The 19,513-nt window shown below is 44.0% G+C and overlaps 2 protein-coding genes across 2 annotated transcripts in view; one reads left to right on the top strand and one right to left on the bottom strand.

Annotated features, from left to right (window-relative positions):
- The first annotated feature begins 4,603 nt into the window (after nucleotides 1-4,603).
- LOC103371344 (E3 ubiquitin-protein ligase MSL2-like) lies at nucleotides 4,604-11,210 on the top strand. Its single transcript, XM_008300641.1, has 3 exons — nucleotides 4,604-5,929; nucleotides 8,212-9,587; nucleotides 10,911-11,210. Exons 1-3 carry the CDS (start codon nucleotides 5,788-5,790, stop codon nucleotides 11,208-11,210), a joined length of 1,818 nt encoding a protein of 605 aa, XP_008298863.1. The 5' UTR covers nucleotides 4,604-5,787.
- A 2,855-nt stretch (nucleotides 11,211-14,065) lies between these two features.
- Nucleotides 14,066-19,513, bottom strand: part of tnfsf10 (TNF superfamily member 10) — a 9,420-nt gene continuing 3,972 nt past the window's right edge. The window contains exons 3-6 of the mRNA XM_008300640.1: nucleotides 17,954-17,999; nucleotides 17,695-17,811; nucleotides 16,442-16,686; nucleotides 14,066-16,080 (exon numbers count right to left, since the gene is read on the bottom strand). Coding sequence (XP_008298862.1) covers nucleotides 15,871-16,080; nucleotides 16,442-16,686; nucleotides 17,695-17,811; nucleotides 17,954-17,999 — 618 coding nt within the window. The 3' untranslated portion in view covers nucleotides 14,066-15,870. The remainder of the gene's footprint in view (nucleotides 16,081-16,441; nucleotides 16,687-17,694; nucleotides 17,812-17,953; nucleotides 18,000-19,513) is intronic.

Raw genomic sequence — 19,513 nt, 5'->3', positions numbered from 1 at the left:
GATGACGGCGTATTATCTGACTGAACAATCCCACAGATTGGCTACGTTCACACTGCAGGACTTAACACTTAATTCGGATTTTTTGTGGAATCCGATTTCTTTGTGAGTTCCTTCACGTTTCCAGTTCAATGCGACTTGTATGTGATCTGCTGTGTGAACTTCATACGACCCAAAAGTGTCCCGCATGTGCAGAAGAGGACACGACGACGTCACACGCAGCGAGCGTGCTCAGTGTTTACGGAGGTAAACACCGATGGTGGAATCAGAACTGTGCCCACTAACTAAACTAGCATCAGCAGCCAAGTACTGCCTGTGCGTTCCGACCACTTCCACCCCCGTTGGAGCGCTGCCCCGGGGTGGAAGTGCCCTCCGACCGCGCTGAATATTCGGATATTCATCATTACTTAGATCTGTGTTGTTCAGACTGTCATGAAAAGACCAGATCCAGGTCGCATAGGAGAAAAAATAATCTGATTTGGGTCATTTCAGCTGCTGTCTGAACGTATTTACCTTTGATGTCAACCGACGGCCTGTGTACAATCTCACCGTTCAGAAATCCAGCGATGCGTAGTGTTCTAACAACACACTAGTTATTATAACAACTATGAATGTAAATATTAACAACTAATGAGCCTTCCAGCATCAAGCCCTCCTTGTATCTCGACCTCCGTCTTGACAATCCAACATAAAAGAAGGTTTTACATTTAGTGTCGGGTGGACATAAAAGTGGGTCAAAACTTTGCGCTTTTTTGTATTTTTTCTCCATTTCTGAGCCTCTTAACTTCATCAGTGCAGCAGATGGACATTTTGGGACGTATCAATATTATGGGATGTACCATAGCTTCAACAGCAGCAGTTTAATCTGTTGGACATTGAGGAACAAGCATTGGACGTGTTTTCTGATCATTCAGAAGTGCATTTCAGGGTCATGTCATGTGGTTGGTCAACACAAACACTACGGTTCCTATGAGCAGCGCTCACCCCGCCCAGTTTGATTCCTCTTTTATCGCTGTCCAACTTTGAATCATCGTTTGAATCATTTCAATTTGGCTTTTTTTTTTTGTTTGTTTCATGTCAAAGTGAAAACAGATTTCTACGTCAATTAATTAGGAATATAAAATAAGTGACTCAGCTAATTGGTTCATTCCTAATTAGTGAAATAAAGATAATCTGAGGTCAGTGAAGTGTCTCAGTGGTCGTAGTATAAAGACTCTGGTCAGTACTCGTGGGTAGAGCCACACCATGAAGACTAAACACCCCAAGATACTCTGTGACAAGGTTGTTTAAAAGCACAAGTTGTGGAATAAATGCTGGAACATTATTGTTAAAAAAAAAAAAGCCAAATGACGTTGACCAGTGTTGAAAACTTCCAGGAGGGGTTGAACACTTTCTATACCTGCTATTTGACACCAAGATCATCCTCCAGACGTGACTGGTTCTGTGTCTAAATCATTTCCTGATCTACGTTTATTTTAACTTAAATACGCTGTAGTTGTGTGGTCGGATGCACTGACTCATTTTTCATGGAACAACCCAGATGCCTTTATTGTTGTATTTGCATTTTCAACCACAAACCCTCCCCTACAGTCAGACCTTTATTTGCCTGCAGCTTGTAAATCCAAAAGTCTTCTTGTTGGTTAAGTGTCCAAATGGAGGATTGCTGATGTTGGAACGTCACTGTAAAAGGACAAGAAGCTTCATGAGAAGGGCCTGATAAACGTTTCCGAGTTGTTGTTGAGTCAAATGAGTCAAAAGCCACGACTACCAACTAAACTGAAAGTTATGATCAGGATCCAACTTTTGCAGGAAATGAGAGTAAATCTGTCGCATTTCTATTTGACCAGAGCTTCATATCTTGCAGCTTCACTTCATATCTAAGACCTCCTTGTTGACACGTCCATATTGTGTTTATGTTTAATATACTAAAAGACGTATTAGTGCCAACTTACACCTTCAAACTGTGGTGTGCTTAAAACAGCCTCAAAAGCACAGATTCAGACGAATCTAAGGAACTAATCCTGTCTGGTTGGAACATGTGGCTGAATTACTCCAAAAATACAGTTTGCTGTTGTGTAGTTTCACATTTAAAGGCTGTAGGGAATATTTTCATGGCAAAAACATCTAAATATGTGACTTTGATACACAGAGATGAGTTCTTCAAGGGATTGTAAACATTTTTCCAGACTTGTTTTGTGCAACCAGCAGCCCAAAACCTTAAGATGCTCAATTTCCTGAACGATAAAAACTGAAACCTGACAATATTTGGCAGCTTTTATTGATAATTATTAATTCTGTGACTAATTGCTGCCGCTGTCACTAACCCTGACTGTGAGGTATTTTTATGAGCAGCAGTGACAAAGTGGAAACTCCCTGCTGGTCAGCAGCGATGCAGACAAAAGAAATAGAGGAAGGAAAAGCGGGTACAGGAAGGGCGAGTTGTATTGATAGATGCTATCAGAGCGATTGCATCATGCGAGTTGTGTCAACTTTTAGATCAGTGTGTGTTTGTGTGGGTGCTGTTTCTATTTTTACAGATAAACAGAAATTGTCACACAACAACGATGAGCCTCGTTTTTCCTCGTTTCGTCTCGGTTCGCCCTGCAAGCAGCACCTCCCCGCGTGTTTATCCGTGAACTGCAGCACAGTTTTAAACATGTATGACAAGCAGGGCTGTAGCTAGCACTGGTTTAGACTTATAGAGTTTATAACGACATGAAGAGGCGTTTACCTGCCGCTATAAAGGATGATTTTTGTATTTTTTAGGCTAGAAATGCATTTTAGCATCATGTGTGTGTCACAAAACCATCGTGTAGAGAAATGCAATTTACAGAAAATACAGTTCAACAGCTAAAGACACAAATAACATATTTATACTGATTGTTAAAGAGCTCTACAAGTTGAGGGAAAGCCCAGGTGTATGTGATTATAAGAGCATTTAGCAGCTTCAAGGAGTCAAACACGCGACCGTCACGGCTCATTGCGTGGTGTTAGCGTCACGTTATTAGTAACACCTGTGCTTTTCCTGTGATGACGAGTCAACATGTGATAAACGGGAGTAATCTGACGACATGATACAGTTCAGTCATGATTTATGCGCTGAAATCTTCTTACTAATCACAGGAGGTTACATCGTTCATTTTCCCCATAACGTCAGCTCGTTGTGTAAAACATTTTAGCAGCATGATGTCACCACACAGTTGTTTATAATCTATTTATCATTAATTGCATATTTAAATGTGCATTGTAAGAAATATGTCACTGTAGTCCCAGTTAGAAATGTTCCAGTAGATTTAGTTCACAAAATATGGAAATATTCTGTTTCTTGGGGACAGAACACTTCATTTTATACTAAATATGTCTTTATTATTGTGAGTCTTAAGCTTAATATTTAAATTTGTTGGGTAATTTTTTTAGATTTTGTGACATCAGACTTATTTTTCTATCGTAAAAACACCTTATTTTGAAGGTGCCATATATAAATAACCAAACTGAATATGTTTTATTGGAAAATTGTAACTTTACACAATACTTATAGTTACTGCAAGTAGTTTGACATAATAGCTGGGATAATATTAATAAGAAACCTTATTTATACGTGTCACCGTTAACCCTGTAACGCCTTCTGTATCTGTTTGATAGGTGAGTTTTTGAGACCTCGACGTCATCAGTGTGATATTTTTTTTTGCCTGAAAAATCTGATGTATGCAATCAGACACAATCACTGCACACAAAATCCACCATCGATCGTAATTCATTCACTGAAAATGCAGGATGTTGCAAAAATGACACAAATTAAAACTCATATATGAAAATTGCTATTTTATTTTTTTTTTTTTTTATTTATCATGGTTCAATAAACACTCAAATTTCAAAAAATTTGATTTTTTTTGGGCAATTATTTAATGGTTCAGGCTTTACAGGGTTAGAAAAAATGCTAATTATTGATCAAATAGCATAGAAATAAAACTAATCTAGATAACTGGCTTTTCGGCACAGTGACTACTGATATGTTTGATGCTAAGATACACAATTTTTGGTTTCTGATTTTAAATTGTTGCCCATTAAAAACAAAAAAAAAATTTTTTAAATTTAATTTAAAAAATAATTAAATAAAATATTATGTGCTTTTTGGGGGACAGAATATGTACTTTTCTGCTTCATAGATATTTTTATTATTGTGAGTCTTAAGCTTAATATTTAAATTTGTCGAGTACATTTTTTGATTTTGTAACACAGTAGTTGTAGTTGCTGCTAGTAGTTTAATAGTTGTGATATACTTAATAAGAAACCTTATTTATACTTGTCAAAGTTAGGCAAATATGCTAATTATTGATCAAATGCTATAGATTTTATTTTTTTTTTTTAATATACAGTTTTTGGTTTTAAAAGGTTGCTCAATAAAAAATAAAAATACAATTTTAAAAAAGGAGGAAAAAACTACAATTTTAATTTTTTAAAAATGAACATATTGTGTGTTTTTTTGGGGGACAGAATAAATAATTTTCCACTTCATAAATGTACAGTATACTGTATTGTTTTTAAAAAATAAACCGCGTCACGTGTGTTCTCGCGAGAAGTGGGAAACAGCGCCCCCTTGTTTGTGTGTGGAGAAGCTTCGGGAGGTCTGAGGAATATTCCGCGGCTAACGATAGCAACGTACACAAATACGGGAATAATCCACCTCGGGTCTCCGCCGACACTCCGGGGCTCCACCGAAAGCTGCAGGAGGACATAATTCCCGCCGAACCCTCCGCTTCCCGCCACATCCCCACCGAGGCGGCCACCGACACACTCCCGCTAATCCCGTGAAGGAGGGACGCGGCCTGCTTTTGTAGCCGGCTTCCCGGTGCAGCTCAGGCGGCTAGCCCTGTCACCAGAGCCCGGTGCTTCCGCTGGCTTAATTTTCCCCACACCGCCAGAACCGCGGGAGCTTCGAGATAATTGTTATTTTAATACCCGCGGCTCCTCTGTGACACATCTCCCCCCTCACCGAGGCGCTGCTGTCGGCGCTGCCCGCCGTAGAGGAGCCTCCGGAGCCGGGGCGGCCTGTTTTGTTTTCGAGCCGCCATGAATCTCTGCGAACAATAACACAACCATAACGAGCCTGCTGGGGCTGCACTGCTGCCCGGACAGGAGCCCCGGTGCGGGGTAATTAATGCATCGTGTGAGGCCAGCTCGGGACCGACGTGAAGAACCGGGGACGAGCATGCATGCGGACTATGGATTTATTTCGGGAAAACCGATGCAAACCGGAGCACTTTGTCACGAAAGCCCCCGTTTGAATTTCAGAGCTGCCGCTAGTTAGCCAGCTGTGAGTAACGTTTAAAAAAAGAAAAAAAAAGAAAAAGGGAGGAAGGAAAAAAAAAGGCCACCGGCGGAGGAGAGAGCGCCACACGATGCTTTGTCTCATCCTAACCCCCGCATGGTGCGAGCCGAGCCGGATGGACGCCGCACGCTGCTGCGCTCGGTGCCTGTGAATGCTGGTGCAGCCTCGGATCAAAGCAGCGCCTTCAGCCGGGGACCGCGCACGGAGGATGGGTCGGATGTGACCGGGGGATGAGTAACCGGGATCGCTCCGTGCGCAGGCTGCCGCTGTGACGTGGGATTCACCGATCTGAAGCGTCCATCTATGCCCCCTTCAAAGCCGCCAGACGACTCCCGGGATAGAAACTCAACCACACACGGCGCGGGAGTTGCGGGCTTTGCGTTTACGCGTGACTTTGGTGTTATTCGTACATATTGAACGGACCGGAACCGGACTGGATCCACCGGGCCCAGGCAGCTGAGATGAACCCGGTGAATGCGACCTCTCTCTACGTGTCCGCGAGTCGTTCGGTGCTGCAGTGCGACCCCCGAGACCCCCGGGCCCTTGCGGAGCTCTGCAAGCTGCTGCCGTTCTTCCGCCAGTCCCTGTCCTGCCTGGTCTGCGGTGAGTCATAGTATTGTTTTCTTATTTTATTTTATTTTATTTTATTATTAGTGTAGTGTCATGCTTTTATAAACGTGTGTTTTGGGGAGAAGGGGGCTCGGTAACGTGCGTTGTTGTCAGCTGTCCTCTCAGTGGGAGCGAGCCTTTAAATAATGCTGCATTCAGGGGCTGTCGGAATTGTCAGTATCGGCTCGAGTAGTGATGGGACGTAAACATTTAACTGTAATTTCAGGCACTTATATAATCTGTAACTTTTATGCAGCTTAGCTTCTACATTTTATTATGTTGATTATAGATTATAGGGTCTTCACCTGACTACTTTGTATATGAAGGTTCATTAATATTTTTATTCTAAACATTTAATACATGTACCGAGGTTAAATCTGTGTAATAAATTATGTTATAGTATATTAACCTTTAATGCGTTTATTCAGGTAAGTCTGCATTGCATATAATATTGTAATATCTTAATCTTTAATATATTTGTATATATGTTATAGCATTAGTCTGAACTTATTTTTATTTTGTATTCAGTATTGTGAGTTTTTAAGCTTAATATTTACATGTCTCCGTTATATTTATTTAGATATTACAGGCGATTTATATTTTATGAAATATTGTATGGGTCTTAACATTTAATACATTTATTCAGGTAAATTATATTTAATATTTTAAGATCTTATCGTTTAATATATTATTCAGGTAAAATTGTATTTGATGTCACTTTTTCTCGCTTAAGTACATTTTACGTAATACATACATAAATATATAATTACTGTAGGGTCTTCACCTTAATATTCATATTCGTCTTATTTCTCTATTTTCAGAGCACTTTGGCTCATCGTCTGTTGTTTTAAATGTGCTATAAATTATAAATACTGCAGGTTGTTTTATAAGAACCCTTATTTATACTTTGCAAAGTGAAGCAAAAACGCCAGTTAATGAATCAGATGTTAAATAAATATAAATATTCAGCTTTTCAGCGTAGTGAGCTCTGACGCTTGTGATGCTGAGATCTCCAAACACATTATAAAGCTGATACTTGAGTCTTTATGCGATAGTTGCATGAGTGAGTTTTGGACATGTGACTCTGTTAAGACGTCTTGTTTGTCCGTCATCATCTTTTCATTGCGATATTGAAGTAATTTAACCCATTTATTGATGAAAAGCTGAGTTTTTGAATCCCGAAGGCGTAAATTCCGATGCGCAGTGAAGGCACCGTAGGTCACAGCTACACCCATCATGACACACCCCCCTCTGTGTGCTGTTTGGCAGCATCGGGGCGTTTCTCTGTTTGTCTTGTTGAATAACACTCCATCCACATACTGGATGGAGGAAACCTCATCTTTAGCTCACCTTAAAATCAAAAACAAATAAAAATTCACAGCCAAAAGTTTGAAGGAAATCCTGCTGTTTAAAGTTTTTACTGTAGAAATTGATGATTGTAAGGCTTTTAATTAAACCAGAGGAGACTAGATTGTAAACAAGCATCACCTTTGATTTATTTCGGATGTATATTTAATGCAGGCTTCCATAAAATGCAGCGCTCTTCCCCTCTGTTCCTGTGTTTCATGTTTTTATTCAGACGAAGCCGTGGTTGACCTTTTTGCAGCTTCTCAGTAAATGGATGGCTGTATGGATTATTTATGAGTTATTGGTGGGTTTTTTTTTTGCCACAGTTCGGTGCGAGGTAAAGGTGATGTTTGTGCTGCTGTGATTGCAGAAGGACTGAGAAGAGCAGCCCCGTCCATCTCCACGGCATTAATAATAGATCGATACGAGGGCAGTCCATACGTTGTGTTAAATATAGACTTAATGCAGTTACGTGGGATTTACCAGACAGGCAGCGCAGAGTGTGTAGGGTTGGTTGTTTGTTATGAATGGACCTTCATCCTTTTTTCTTTTCTTTTTTTTCTCCCCCGATCTGCAGCTGCACTCTCTAGCGGCCAGCGTTGCTAAGGAAGCTCCTCTCAAAGAGCAGCTGTCATTCAGTCTGGCGGGTTGCCAAGCACCGCTCAGGTTTACAAATACACATCAGTTGAGGAAAACATAGCGAAGGAGGAACCGGAAGTCTGTACGCTGTAAATAAAGCCGGGGACGTAATTTAACGTGGCATGTTTGTTGAGTCGAGTGAGGATTTTGCCGCCGCGCCTGCGTTGCTTTTTCTGGATCGTGTGAAAGTCTGTTCGTTAATCATCAGTGTGAGCTGTTCTGTACTGTTCCTGTGATATGTGCGATGTGCTGACACTTCATGTGTTTGCTCTCCCTCCTCTTGTGCTCAGGTAACCTGCTGCAGGACCCCATCGCTCCCACCAACTCATCATGTCAGCATTACGTCTGTCGAGGCTGTAAGGGTCAGAGGATGCAGCTGAAGCCCTCCTGCAGTTGGTGTAAGGACTATTCCTGCTTCGAGGAAAACCGGCAGCTCTCGTTGCTCGTCCACTGTTACAGGAAGCTCTGCCTCTACATCACCCAGTCGCCGCTCGCCCCGCACATAGCCAGCGCCGCCAGCGACTCGCCGGACCTCCAGGCTATCCTCAACGAGGGCCTCACGTTGGCCGAGAGCGAGCCGGAGACGGAGGATGTTTCGGATTCGTTGTCGGCGTCCACCTCGGAGGTGGTGCAGCCCGATGAGGCTCCGCCCACGAAGGAGCTCAAGGGCGAGGAGCCGAGTCCGATGAGCATCAACGGGCTGCACGACTGTAACGGCCTGGTCGGCTCGGACGCGCTGCAGCCCATCACCATAGAAACGGGTGGCGGCGTCGCCAAGCAGGAGAGCTTCTCGGAGGAGATCCCGGTGTGCGTGAGCGTCACGGGCACCGGGGAGGCGGGGCTTTGTGACATCAGCACTTTCGGAGAGGACCTGAAACACGGCGGGGGGCCTCTACTGCTGAGCGTGGAGGAGGTGCTCAGGACTCTGGAGACGGACGCGGACCCTGACCCGCCTCCTGAGCCCACCCCCCACACAGACTGCCACCCCTCCGTACCTCAGTCCAGCCTCAACGGGCCCCACTGCCCCTCTGGCCCCGACTCCTCCCGCCTCATCCCCTCCCTCCCCCCAGAGAACAGCCCCCGCCCCCTCCAGCCTCACCCGCAGCCCTCGATGCAGCCTCCCCCTCAGCCCTCCATAGTCGTCCCCCGTGTTCCCCTTCGGTGCCACCGCAAGCGCTCCCGCTCAGAAAGCGACAGCGAGAAGGTGCAGCCCCTCCCCATTTCCAGCCTCCTACGAGGGCCCCCCATCGGTGCCAACAGCTCCCCCCACCACCCCAACCCCGGTGCCACCACCAAACAGGAGCCCAAGTTCCCTGTGGCCACACCTCACCCCCACCTGGCCCCGGTGCCCAACGGCGGCCCCCCCAAAGTGGGGAAGACTGTACTTGTCTCCAACAAGGCACTTAAAAAGACTGTGGAGCACCACGGGGCCACCAAGAAGGCCTACACCAAGGCCAGGCAAGGGGCCCCCAAACCCCGGGCTCAACCCCGCGACCGAGTCCCCCCACACCCCCATGCTCACCCCCTGACTCACCCCCCCAGCCCCTCGAAGCCACTGTACAAGAAGCCTGTGGAGAAGAAGGGCTGCAAGTGTGGCCGAGCCACACAGAACCCCTCGGTGTTGACCTGTAGGGGGCAGCGCTGCCCCTGTTACTCCAACCGCAAGGTGAGCTCAGACCTGAAGCTGCCTCCATAATTACAGCATGAACACCCCACAGGCTGCTGCGTCACTCAGCTTGTTGCTGACGCTGCTAATGTGTGGATGTAGCTCTGTCCAAGTGAAGAAGGTCAAAACATAACAGCAAACTGTATTCCCACCGGGAGCCTGATTATATTTACCTGTTTGTTTACATTTTTATGACTAACTCGATTTCATGTTTGCGTGTGGGGTTGAACTGTTGTTGACACAGTCATGAAGAGCTTTGGTTACTGGAGAGGTTAAAGCTCTGCAGCAGCACTTTATTCAGCTTAAAATGACCCCATGAATCTAAATTTTTAAAGTAAAAAACTAAAATATGTCACTAATGTAGCAAAATTAAGACGCATTTGCTTATTTTAAACATCCAGAAGTAAAGATCAAAAGCTTTTACTTAAGCAAAATTATGTTTTGATGATAAATATTTGACTCAAACAAACGAAAAAATAGTATTTTCCTTATTACAGATGTTTCCTTCACGTAAATGTCCAGTTTTTATGCAGTTCAAACAGCTTTTGACAGATGGGACACTTAGCAGATGTAGTTTAATAATGTGTGTGTGGGGGGTTGAACCTCTGCAGCAGCATCCTTTTCAGAGTTCAAGTGACATCATAAATATAAATTACACAAACTTACAAAGCAATAAAATAAAAAATGAAGAACAATAAGAATAAATTGGCTTGTTCAAATCATCTAGATAAAAGATTGGCAGCGTTTACTTGAGCTGTTGTTGTTTCACTCACAAATATGTGACTTCAACAAAAGAGAAAATAGTATACGGTTTATTACAGATGTTTCTTTCATGTGGTCAAGCACTTCAAACTGTACAGTAGAAAATGAGAATGAACCAGACGTCCTCAGGCAAACCGCTGCACAATCTGTTCCGCTTCACAGTAGTTTATACAAGTCTGAATAATTTATGAATTCATCTGCTGTTAGTATGAGCCGTGTCATTAGCAGCGCTGCTGATTTACAGCCAGTGACAGCGCGTGTCACACTTGGAGCTTAAATCTTTCTGTTGACTGAACAACTTGACCTCTCTTATTCGGAGCTTTCGACTGAATCACGCCGTCTGTTGGCAAATATAGTTTGAAAATGTCCCATAAACTTTTCATGTGGTGTCCAAACTTTGCCTGATTTACAGAGTTGTTAGAAAAACACTCGCAGCCTCAGGTCTGCTTCTTCTGTTTACTTGAACCTTTGTGTTGTGTCAGCCTTGTAACCACTACATCATTTGTTATTCTGTTGTTGTCATTGTTTATTAAACCATGTTGTTGTTAATTATGACTGCAGGCTTGTCTGGACTGTATCTGCCGCGGCTGCCAGAACTCCTACATGGCCAACGGAGAGAAGAAGCTGGAGGCCTTCGCCGTGCCAGAGAAGGCCCTGGAACAGACCCGACTCACGCTGGGCATCAACCTCACCAGTATCACCGCGGCGGCGCTCCGTAGCCCGGCAACCAGCTCCCCCGGCAACGCCCTCCTCAACGTCACCACGGCTACGGGGGCGCCCGTCACCGCCACCTTCCTGTCGGGGGCGGGCCACGACAACCGGGGCTTCGACGACTCGCTGGAGATGCGGTTCGACTGCTGAGGCCCCGCCCCTTCCTCCGGTCGGTCGTCACGCACATTCCCCGCCCCACCCCCGACCGCCGGGCGTCACCCGACCGGGTCGAGCCAGGGGCCCGCAGTGGCGGAGCCGGAACTAGGCAGCTACAGTGACAGGCGGCAGCGAGGGTCACCAGCCGGAGCTGAGGAGTCGCCCTCCGTCCAACGCCCGAAACTGCACCATGCTTGTGGTCTTGCATACAGAGAAGAGGAGCAGGAGGAGGAGATGTAGCGTTACTGTATGTGCAGAGGTTTCATTTCAAGTGGGGATAGAGTTCTTTTCGTTTCCTTCTCTACTATGGGTAATGTGTAGAGCATGTTGTGTAGCTCAGTCGGGAGTGTCGACCGCCGCGGTCACACGCCTCGGTGTGTGTGTGTGTGTGTGTGTGTGCGCGTGCGTGCATGTGAGTGTGTATGTATGTATGTATGAGGGTAAGGATCCGGTTTGGAGATGATTAGCAGGAACGGAGACATCATCATCGTCATCATCATCATCATCAGAGACTGGTGTAATTTATATAAAAGAAAGAACTTTTTGTACATGGACTCATCAGTTTCCATTTAAGAAGACATTTTATGATATATTTTATAAGTTACGATTAAAAACCAACGGAAGCCGGTGCAGGGGGGCAAATCTGCATTCAACCAGAATATTTTCACACCGGTAAAAAAGATGGGCGGCGTTTTGTAAACTCCGCTGCAACACCAGAATTAAAACAATACACAGAAAAAGAAATAAATCCAAAACAACAGTCCCATTTCTGACACCAGGATGTGAATCGAACACCACCAGCCAAGTTTTGATGATGCCTGTTGAATGTTTATACTCTGTGAGCCACTTTTCAACTACCAAATATCCAGACGTTAAAAACTAAATGGTGGCGAAACAGAACTTCTACCCCCTCCGGTTTGCTGTTCGACATGTTTGCGTGTTCTTGTATCAAGCACTTTTCCCACTTCTTCCCCCCCAACACACAGCTTCAGACCACCAACACACTTCTCATCGGTTCTTACTTGTGTTGAAAGCTCTGGTTGACTGCAGGCCCTGCGCGCTGTTTCTCACAAGTCTTTTGGTTTCTGGAAGCTACACACATGCTGCTAAATACTACAAAGGACTCAAAGAAGGAGAGCGCACCCGTTTTCCTCGTCGTTTTTTGTTTTTTTTTTTCGTTTGTTTTCAATGATTTAACAACATTTGCAGTATTTATTGGACGTCTCCTAACATAGGCTACGTGTTGGGCCTCGTTTTTTTTCGCCCCCCGTTCTGCCTGTCGAGTCGAGTCTGTCGATCCGGTCCGGACTGTTTCTGTCTCGGTTAAGTTGCTGTCTTCTTCTTCTTCTTCTTAGTGTTAGTTTCTGGTGTCTCCAAACAGTTTTTTTTTTGTTCTCCCTCTGGGCATTTAAATACCTGTAATATAACTGTAACATATTTCCACAAAAAAGAAAGAAAATCAAAAACTTACAAGGTGTCGTGTGGTTATTTGTCCGTCATTTCCGTTGCGCTGCACTGCGTTGGATGGACACTAGAGGGCAGCGTAGGACTTTGTGCTGCAGTAATGTGTTTTATCCACCAGCAGGGGGCAGAACTGGCCTTAAAATGTCGAGTCAACTGTTCTAAAGTGCTTTTTCAACGACTCATTTTGCAGGTGAGGTCACTTTTTCTGCTTTTATTTTCAGCTTTTGTTGCAACTACACATTTTTATTTTCAATAATTTAACCGAGAGCCACCAAAACTGTAAAAGTCTTAAGTTTTCTTTTACCTCTGTAGACCTCGAAAGGAGCGATGTCCATCTGACAAACAGCAGATCTACATCGCCGTCTGTCTTCATGTTGAACTGTGCTGTCAAACAGGACTTTCACGATTTTATTTTGCAAACCTTAGCACTCTGAAACCTGCTTTTCCTTGTATGCAATCGCTCAATCAGTTATGCAACTTCTTGGTAACCATCGGTACTAAATATACGAAACATTACCGACATATTTTTAGGACAGTGTTTGCAAAATGTGTAAATACAGAAGAGAAATGAAGCTACAGTAATTCAGCTAGCTGGAGTGTAGGTGTGTAGATGTTTAGCATCGATGGCGATCAATATGTCGCCTCATTGATTGATTACTGAGTCGTAAACAAGGAACTCGAACCCTGCTGCTTTTTTACACCAGTTTTATTTCACATATTTACACACAAACACTTGTTTATTTACATTCACATTCATTTTTAACGATCTGCAAAAAAAGAAAAAAAAACACTCAATTTGTCTGAAACATCAAACGGCCTGTTTTACTGTGCAGCTCTGTCTGTTTGATGCCTTGCAGGTGTTGGAGCTCCGACGGACAAAGAAAACAGCTGGAAGCTTGCTGGTTGTTCCACGTGGAGGCTGCATGTAAGTCCGTCTTAATTCACAACAGGGCGATAGCGTGGACAGTTTATGTAGGACACGACGCCGCAGATTGTTAAATTAAACCTAAAACCACTGTTGTCCGTTTTGCATCGCGTTTGGTGCCAGAGAACTAAACCGAAAACAGCCACTGCATAAAACAAGTCCTACCGAAACAGCAAATAACAGAGAAAATGTGACTTTTTAAAAAATATTTACATAAGTGCTACAGTGATGGATGCATTCGTGTCATGTTGGAAAAAAACAGCAAATAGTTTTGGAAGCATCAGTGAACGTAACCTACTTTGTTCTTGACTGTTATGATAATACTGGCAAAAAAAGCATCCGGCAGTCGGTTTTAGTGCCTCTGGCTGGTTTGTTAGCACGTTTGCAGAAAAATTTGCGAGCCGAATTCGTTGAAACTTGGTGGAGATGTTGAACATGATCAAAGGAAGGATTCTGTAAATTTTGGTGTCAATCTGGATAACTTTATGTAAAATCATACGATACGATCATGAACCCTGGTGGAGGTCTGAGCTCTCCACGTGACACCCAAGCTAACACCATCAGTTGATGAAGACCACAAGCTGTAGCTCAAAAACTGTGAAAGAAATCCAGTAAGCAAACCATGAGTTAATTAAATTAATATTTTCTAGACTGAAAACTAACTCCAGCTTGGTCAGTTACAGTCACTGATGCGTCTTCACTCAAATATAAGATTTCTGCTTGTGTCTCCTTGAAACACAACTTGCTGCAGTTCAACCATTCATCATGCCTTGTTAGAAACAGCAGAGCTGGAGAAAATAAACAACACAGCTCCTCCGGTTTTGATGCAGATGTTTGTTTTCCAAGTCTGCGAGTCACATCTGCACTTAATCCAACACAACACGAATTCCAACCGTGAGGGAGCGTTTAAGAGAAACGTTGCCGTGGTTCAGGCCAACGCACTGGAGGACTGACAGCTGAACGAGAGGCTTCAACGCTGCTGCCAACAACGTCTTGTTTGTAAGCAGCAGTGTTTAAAACTTAACTGTTAAACTCGCAAAACGAGAGCTTAAAATGACATCTTTAATCCTCCAGTACGGCTGTGAACACGGGCAGCTGCTTCCTCTACGGCAGCAGGAGTCTATGATCAGCAAATTAAGTTCATGATTCCAGCCTCCAGGCAAAAATCAGGAGTTCACAAGAAGGTCCAGACTCCGTATTTGAAGGCTTATTACAAAAATATGGCACAATATTTACATCTTTTAACAAACACGCATCTCGAGATTCACCTAAAATTTATGCCAGTGGACCAGACGGACCAAAGAGTTGCATACAAACATTTCCTCATGGCAGAACTCGGTTGTTTTGTAAAGAAGTGATGGTCATGTGCACGGTGTTGTCAGAAGGTGGCGCTATAGGTTACATGACTGTAATAAGCAGGACAAGAACCAGAGTCTTCAGAAATTATTTTCAGCCATGAAAGTTCAAAATCTTTCATGCAGCTGATCAACCAGGTGAATAAATGTTCACTATATCAGAATTTATTTAGAGGGGGGGAAAAAAGTGTTTCCGTCTCCCATTAATGCTTTTTTCTGATGCTGTGCTTGAAAACAAATTGATGCTGTGGAATTTGTGTTGCGTCTAAATTTGCTGCTGTTGCTTTTGTTTCCTGTAGGTGGCAGACGTTAGCATTTGTAGCTGAAACTAAAAATAGCGTTGCAGCGTTTAGATGAGCTAGTTGGCTAACTCAGCTAGTTAGCGAACCTTTGTGACGTCTGCTTAATGTGTAAATTAGTTAAATTAGGAGGAAAAACTTTTTTTAAAAACACCCCCTTCCAATCAGTTTCTTGCTTTTAACCGGAAACTTTAGACCTGGGTTGTGCTGATCGTTATTCTTAGTGGCTCAAACATGGATTAAAGGGTTGCATTTACAGAAGGAAGGGATTATTGTCATGGACTAAACTTCAGAGTTCAGTATTTAGGGGTTTAATTGATGACCTGAATGTGTGTATATTAAAATTATCCTTGAAAAACTGACAAAAGTTCTGCCTTAAAGAAATGTTTGCACAACAGAAACTACAATCTCTGTCCAGTTCGGTCCAATACAAAAAATGTGTCGAGTCTGATTAGCTCACACGCATACGTCCCCAAATCCTCTCCTCCGCCGACGAACCCAGTGTTGTCAAAGTTCTTTGGTTTGTGATTCTTTAAAAAAAAAAAAAAAACAATCCCGTAAATTGCAGTTTTTGAATCTAGAAGAATTCAATCTGCGATCCCGACGCCGTTCTAGCTGATGAGAAACGCCCCGAAGAAGCTGCTCTTCTCGTCCATGTCCACGGCGGAGGCGTTGGTCACCGTGACGAAGAGGCGGTCGCCGGTGCTGAGCGGGAACAGCCCCCCCTGGTGGGCCGAGTGCAGGGAGAACTGGGAGCCCCGGGACCAGCAGGAGGTCCGGCTGGTCTTCATCAGCAGGATGGGAACCGGGTAGGAGCTCACCTAGCGGGAGGAGGACAGGCGAGGTCATTTTTACGCGAATGTGACGAAGCAGAAAACGACGATGCAGCACAAGCTGTGGATTAGTCACTGGAGTCATCGCACTCGGAGGAAACCGTCCTGACGAACCTCCCAGTGAATCATCCGTCTGTGGTTTTTTAGTGCAACTTAGAGGTCACTGGAGTTAATTCAGTCTGAGGAAATCCCCCCGAAAATATGGATCTAATTCCAGCTGAAGTTTAAATATTCATCCAAAAGTGACTCACACCAGAAATGCTGAGTCCAAAATAATAATCCACCACAACATGGCAGCTGATAAAGGTCAAACCAAAACGGGCAACGCGACAACCAGAGGAAGACTCACCTTTTTATAGACGTACTGCAGCAGAGGTTTCCCCCTGTCCTCGGCCTCCTCGCCGTCCTCGCCCTCCTCCTCCAGGGAGTGGGTGTGTCTGAAGTAGGTCTGGGCGTAGACGTAGTAGAGGCCGGGCTGCGGCACCACCAGCTCCCCGTCCACCAGCTGGACGTCCTGGAGGAAGGCCAGCCCCTTCTGGCCCTCCCACCACGAGATCTTCTGGCCCTGAACCCGCCGTCCGGCAAACACCGGCGCTGAAGCCAGAAAATAAAGAATACATTAAATATAAAGTAGAACCAGGCTGAACGAAGCCGTGACATCTAAGACTGCGAGTCTGTAGCATACGAGAGGGAGATGTTTAGTTTATAGCCTTTAATCAGACGCCGATAAGTGGTGTTAAAGTAGAAACAGTCCAGAACAAAGTCACCACAGTGGGAAAGGTGAAGGTTTGTGATGTTATCAAACGTTAAGGACGACCATCGACTGCATGTAAGAAGATGGACGCAGCCTCCTGGTGAGACAGTGCATTAAAACCTGCATTCTTTCTAGCAGCCAGCAGGGGGCGACTCCTAAGTCTGATTATAGACAAAGTTTAAGAGGAAATGACCCTGCTCATCACTTGATCTGTTGCCTCAGCTCGTCTCGATTGCCTACGATGTTTATTTTAAACGTTGTAGAGGAAAACGGACGATACAGCGGGATGTTTATTAGATTCACTCCTCGCTCGTTAGACGAATATAATGACGACCAAACTCGAAGCTTTATGGCAGAATCCAACGGGTGACATCATGGTTGCTACGTCCATCTTTTATATACGGTCTGTTGTCAAAGCTTGCTGCATTATGGGATGTTAAGGCAGCGTTTGGTAGCCCGAAAAAAAAGCAAAACAGCGTCATTACTTTTGTAATTGAAGTATCTCCTTTCATCCTTTTTTCTCAGCTCTTTATGTGAACGTACGTCTTTCCTCGCCAAGCTTTTCACACTAAACCCTTTGTGTCCACCTCAGGCCTAATTAAAATGGCTAAACCTAACACGCTATCCCGGTCACGCTCCCTTAGTTTATGGTGTAATTTAGTGTTTTTTGTGGTGTTGACGCTCCCAAACCAAAGCTAATTCCCACTGTGTGTTTTCTCACCTCAGCAAGCAGCTCTCACCGATCCCCGGTCGATAAGTCATACATTATTTATGTCCCTTTTTTTTTTGTTTTTTGTTTTTAAAGCGCCACACAGATTAGCTTGTAGTCAGTTTCAGGCAGGACTCACCTCCTTCGTCTCGATCCAGTTTGGGCACGAAGCTGCCAGTGACGTGAGCTGCGACTTTGGGGCGAGGCGAAGCCCTGTCCTCCATTACAAGTGAGGGCAGCACCCGAGATACTTCATCTAATGCAGAGAGAGGACAAAGAATTGCATGAATGCATAAGAAAGTTGCGTCTGATGCTAATGAATGGAACCAAAAACCCTTCAAGAATCAGTATTAGGTGACTAATAGATGAGTTTTCTTGTCGTGGTTTCGGTTTCTCACCTCTCACTGCCGAAGAAATCTGCCTCTGGTATCGCTGAGACAAAGACTGCAGGACAAACAGCAAAAAAAACATTTATTCAGGGATGCACAACTATATCTTTGATGCATTACTGCTTCCTGCGGCCCCTTGATAACACTTTGTACCCGCAAAAATAAAACATCAGCGCTGTTTATCACCATCTTTGTTGACACGTTTAAGCCCGACGTCTGGTTTCTAACCTCCTGAGCGCTGAAACATGATGATCCAACGAAAACACCAGACTCAATACAAAGTTCTCTGTGCAATAAACATGTTTTATCTGCTGCGAGGAGCCTTCAGCTCGTACCACTGCCCTGCCAAACAGCCTGCTATTTGACTTTGACCCTGAAATGTGCTGACATCTGGATGAGGAAGTTTGCTCCGGTGAATAAAAAGGAGCTTTCTTGTCCAGGTTGGTAACAGATCCTTCCCTGAAAATCAACCCGTCTCCCCCTTCCTCGTGTTTTGCGTTCCTTTACCCAATTAATTGGCAACTTCTGGGAAACTGGAAACCATTTCTTCTGTAAATCTGGATTCTGCACAGTCTGCATGTAAAACAATTGGAAAAACGAGGCTTTCTGGACAGAATCTAAAGACGGGAGCAAATAAAACACAATTCAGAGGATAAAGGGACGTTTGTTCTGTAATATTATACGCTAGTAATGAGAAAATAGCTTGTGTAGATGGACACGAGTTCACCAGTGTTGCTGCACTCCTCTTAAACAATATTCACAGTTTAGCAATAACTTGTTGGCTGAACTGAAATTACCTCCGCTCGCTCAGCGTGAACACGAGTTTATAAGTGAAGGCCTGCTGTCATGCCTGTAAAGTGTCTCTGCTTCATTTTAAGGGGAAATCAGGACTACATTCCAACAGACAGCTAATTAAAGACGACCTGGAGGTTTTATAGACCAAATAGTCAGTAAATTTTTATTCATATGGACTCAAATGAATTTGCATCAACTAAAAACGTGGCGCCACTGTTCCTCCGGACTTCAAAGGGCTTTAACGAGAATAATAAACACCTTTGAGGTAAATTGAACGTTACACAGACGCTACTGTTCCAAAATAAAGCCACATGATTCATATATGGATGATATGTGGATGGGGTTTTATCAAATTTGTGCTTTCAAAATCAACTTTGCACCTCTTTTTTTTAACATTCAGTCTGGTTTTATTGACCATATCATCAATCCTTTGCTATCATCAGCTCACCAACGACCATCTACTTCATCTCAGACACTCTTGTCCCACCTTTAAAATGTGTCTGGATGTGTCCAGTTGTTTACGTCGCACATTTAATACAACAGCTACGCCTTCAAGTGAAAAATAAAAACACACGATTGACATAAACGACCCTAACAAGTGTAAGTATTGGGGTTGAGATCCTGTCGTGTTGATTTAAACCCAACAAATATGCTTCCCTACCTGACTAAACTACGTAGTAAGGCTGATAACCGTCTGTATTTTAAATTATCGAGATTATTCCGTGTAATCTACCATTTGATTAAGCCTTTTGCATTCAGAAACACTTCAGTACT

The sequence above is a fragment of the Stegastes partitus genome, unplaced genomic scaffold (genome assembly GCF_000690725.1).
Source record: "Stegastes partitus isolate 25-593 unplaced genomic scaffold, Stegastes_partitus-1.0.2 Scaffold1568, whole genome shotgun sequence".
Classification (NCBI taxonomy): domain Eukaryota; kingdom Metazoa; phylum Chordata; class Actinopteri; family Pomacentridae; genus Stegastes; species Stegastes partitus.
The sequence above is the reverse complement of the archived record's forward strand: the minus strand, read 5'-3'. Positions and strand labels throughout refer to the sequence as shown.

Coding starts and splice junctions, on each gene's coding strand:
- LOC103371344 (XM_008300641.1), top strand. CDS start 5,788: ATGAACCCGGTGAATGCGACCTCTCTCTACGTGTCCGCGAGTCGTTCG. Junction 5,930..8,211: donor CCTGTCCTGCCTGGTCTGCG/GTGAGTCATAGT, acceptor TCTTGTGCTCAG/GTAACCTGCTGCAGGACCCC. Junction 9,588..10,910: donor CCTGTTACTCCAACCGCAAG/GTGAGCTCAGAC, acceptor TTATGACTGCAG/GCTTGTCTGGACTGTATCTG.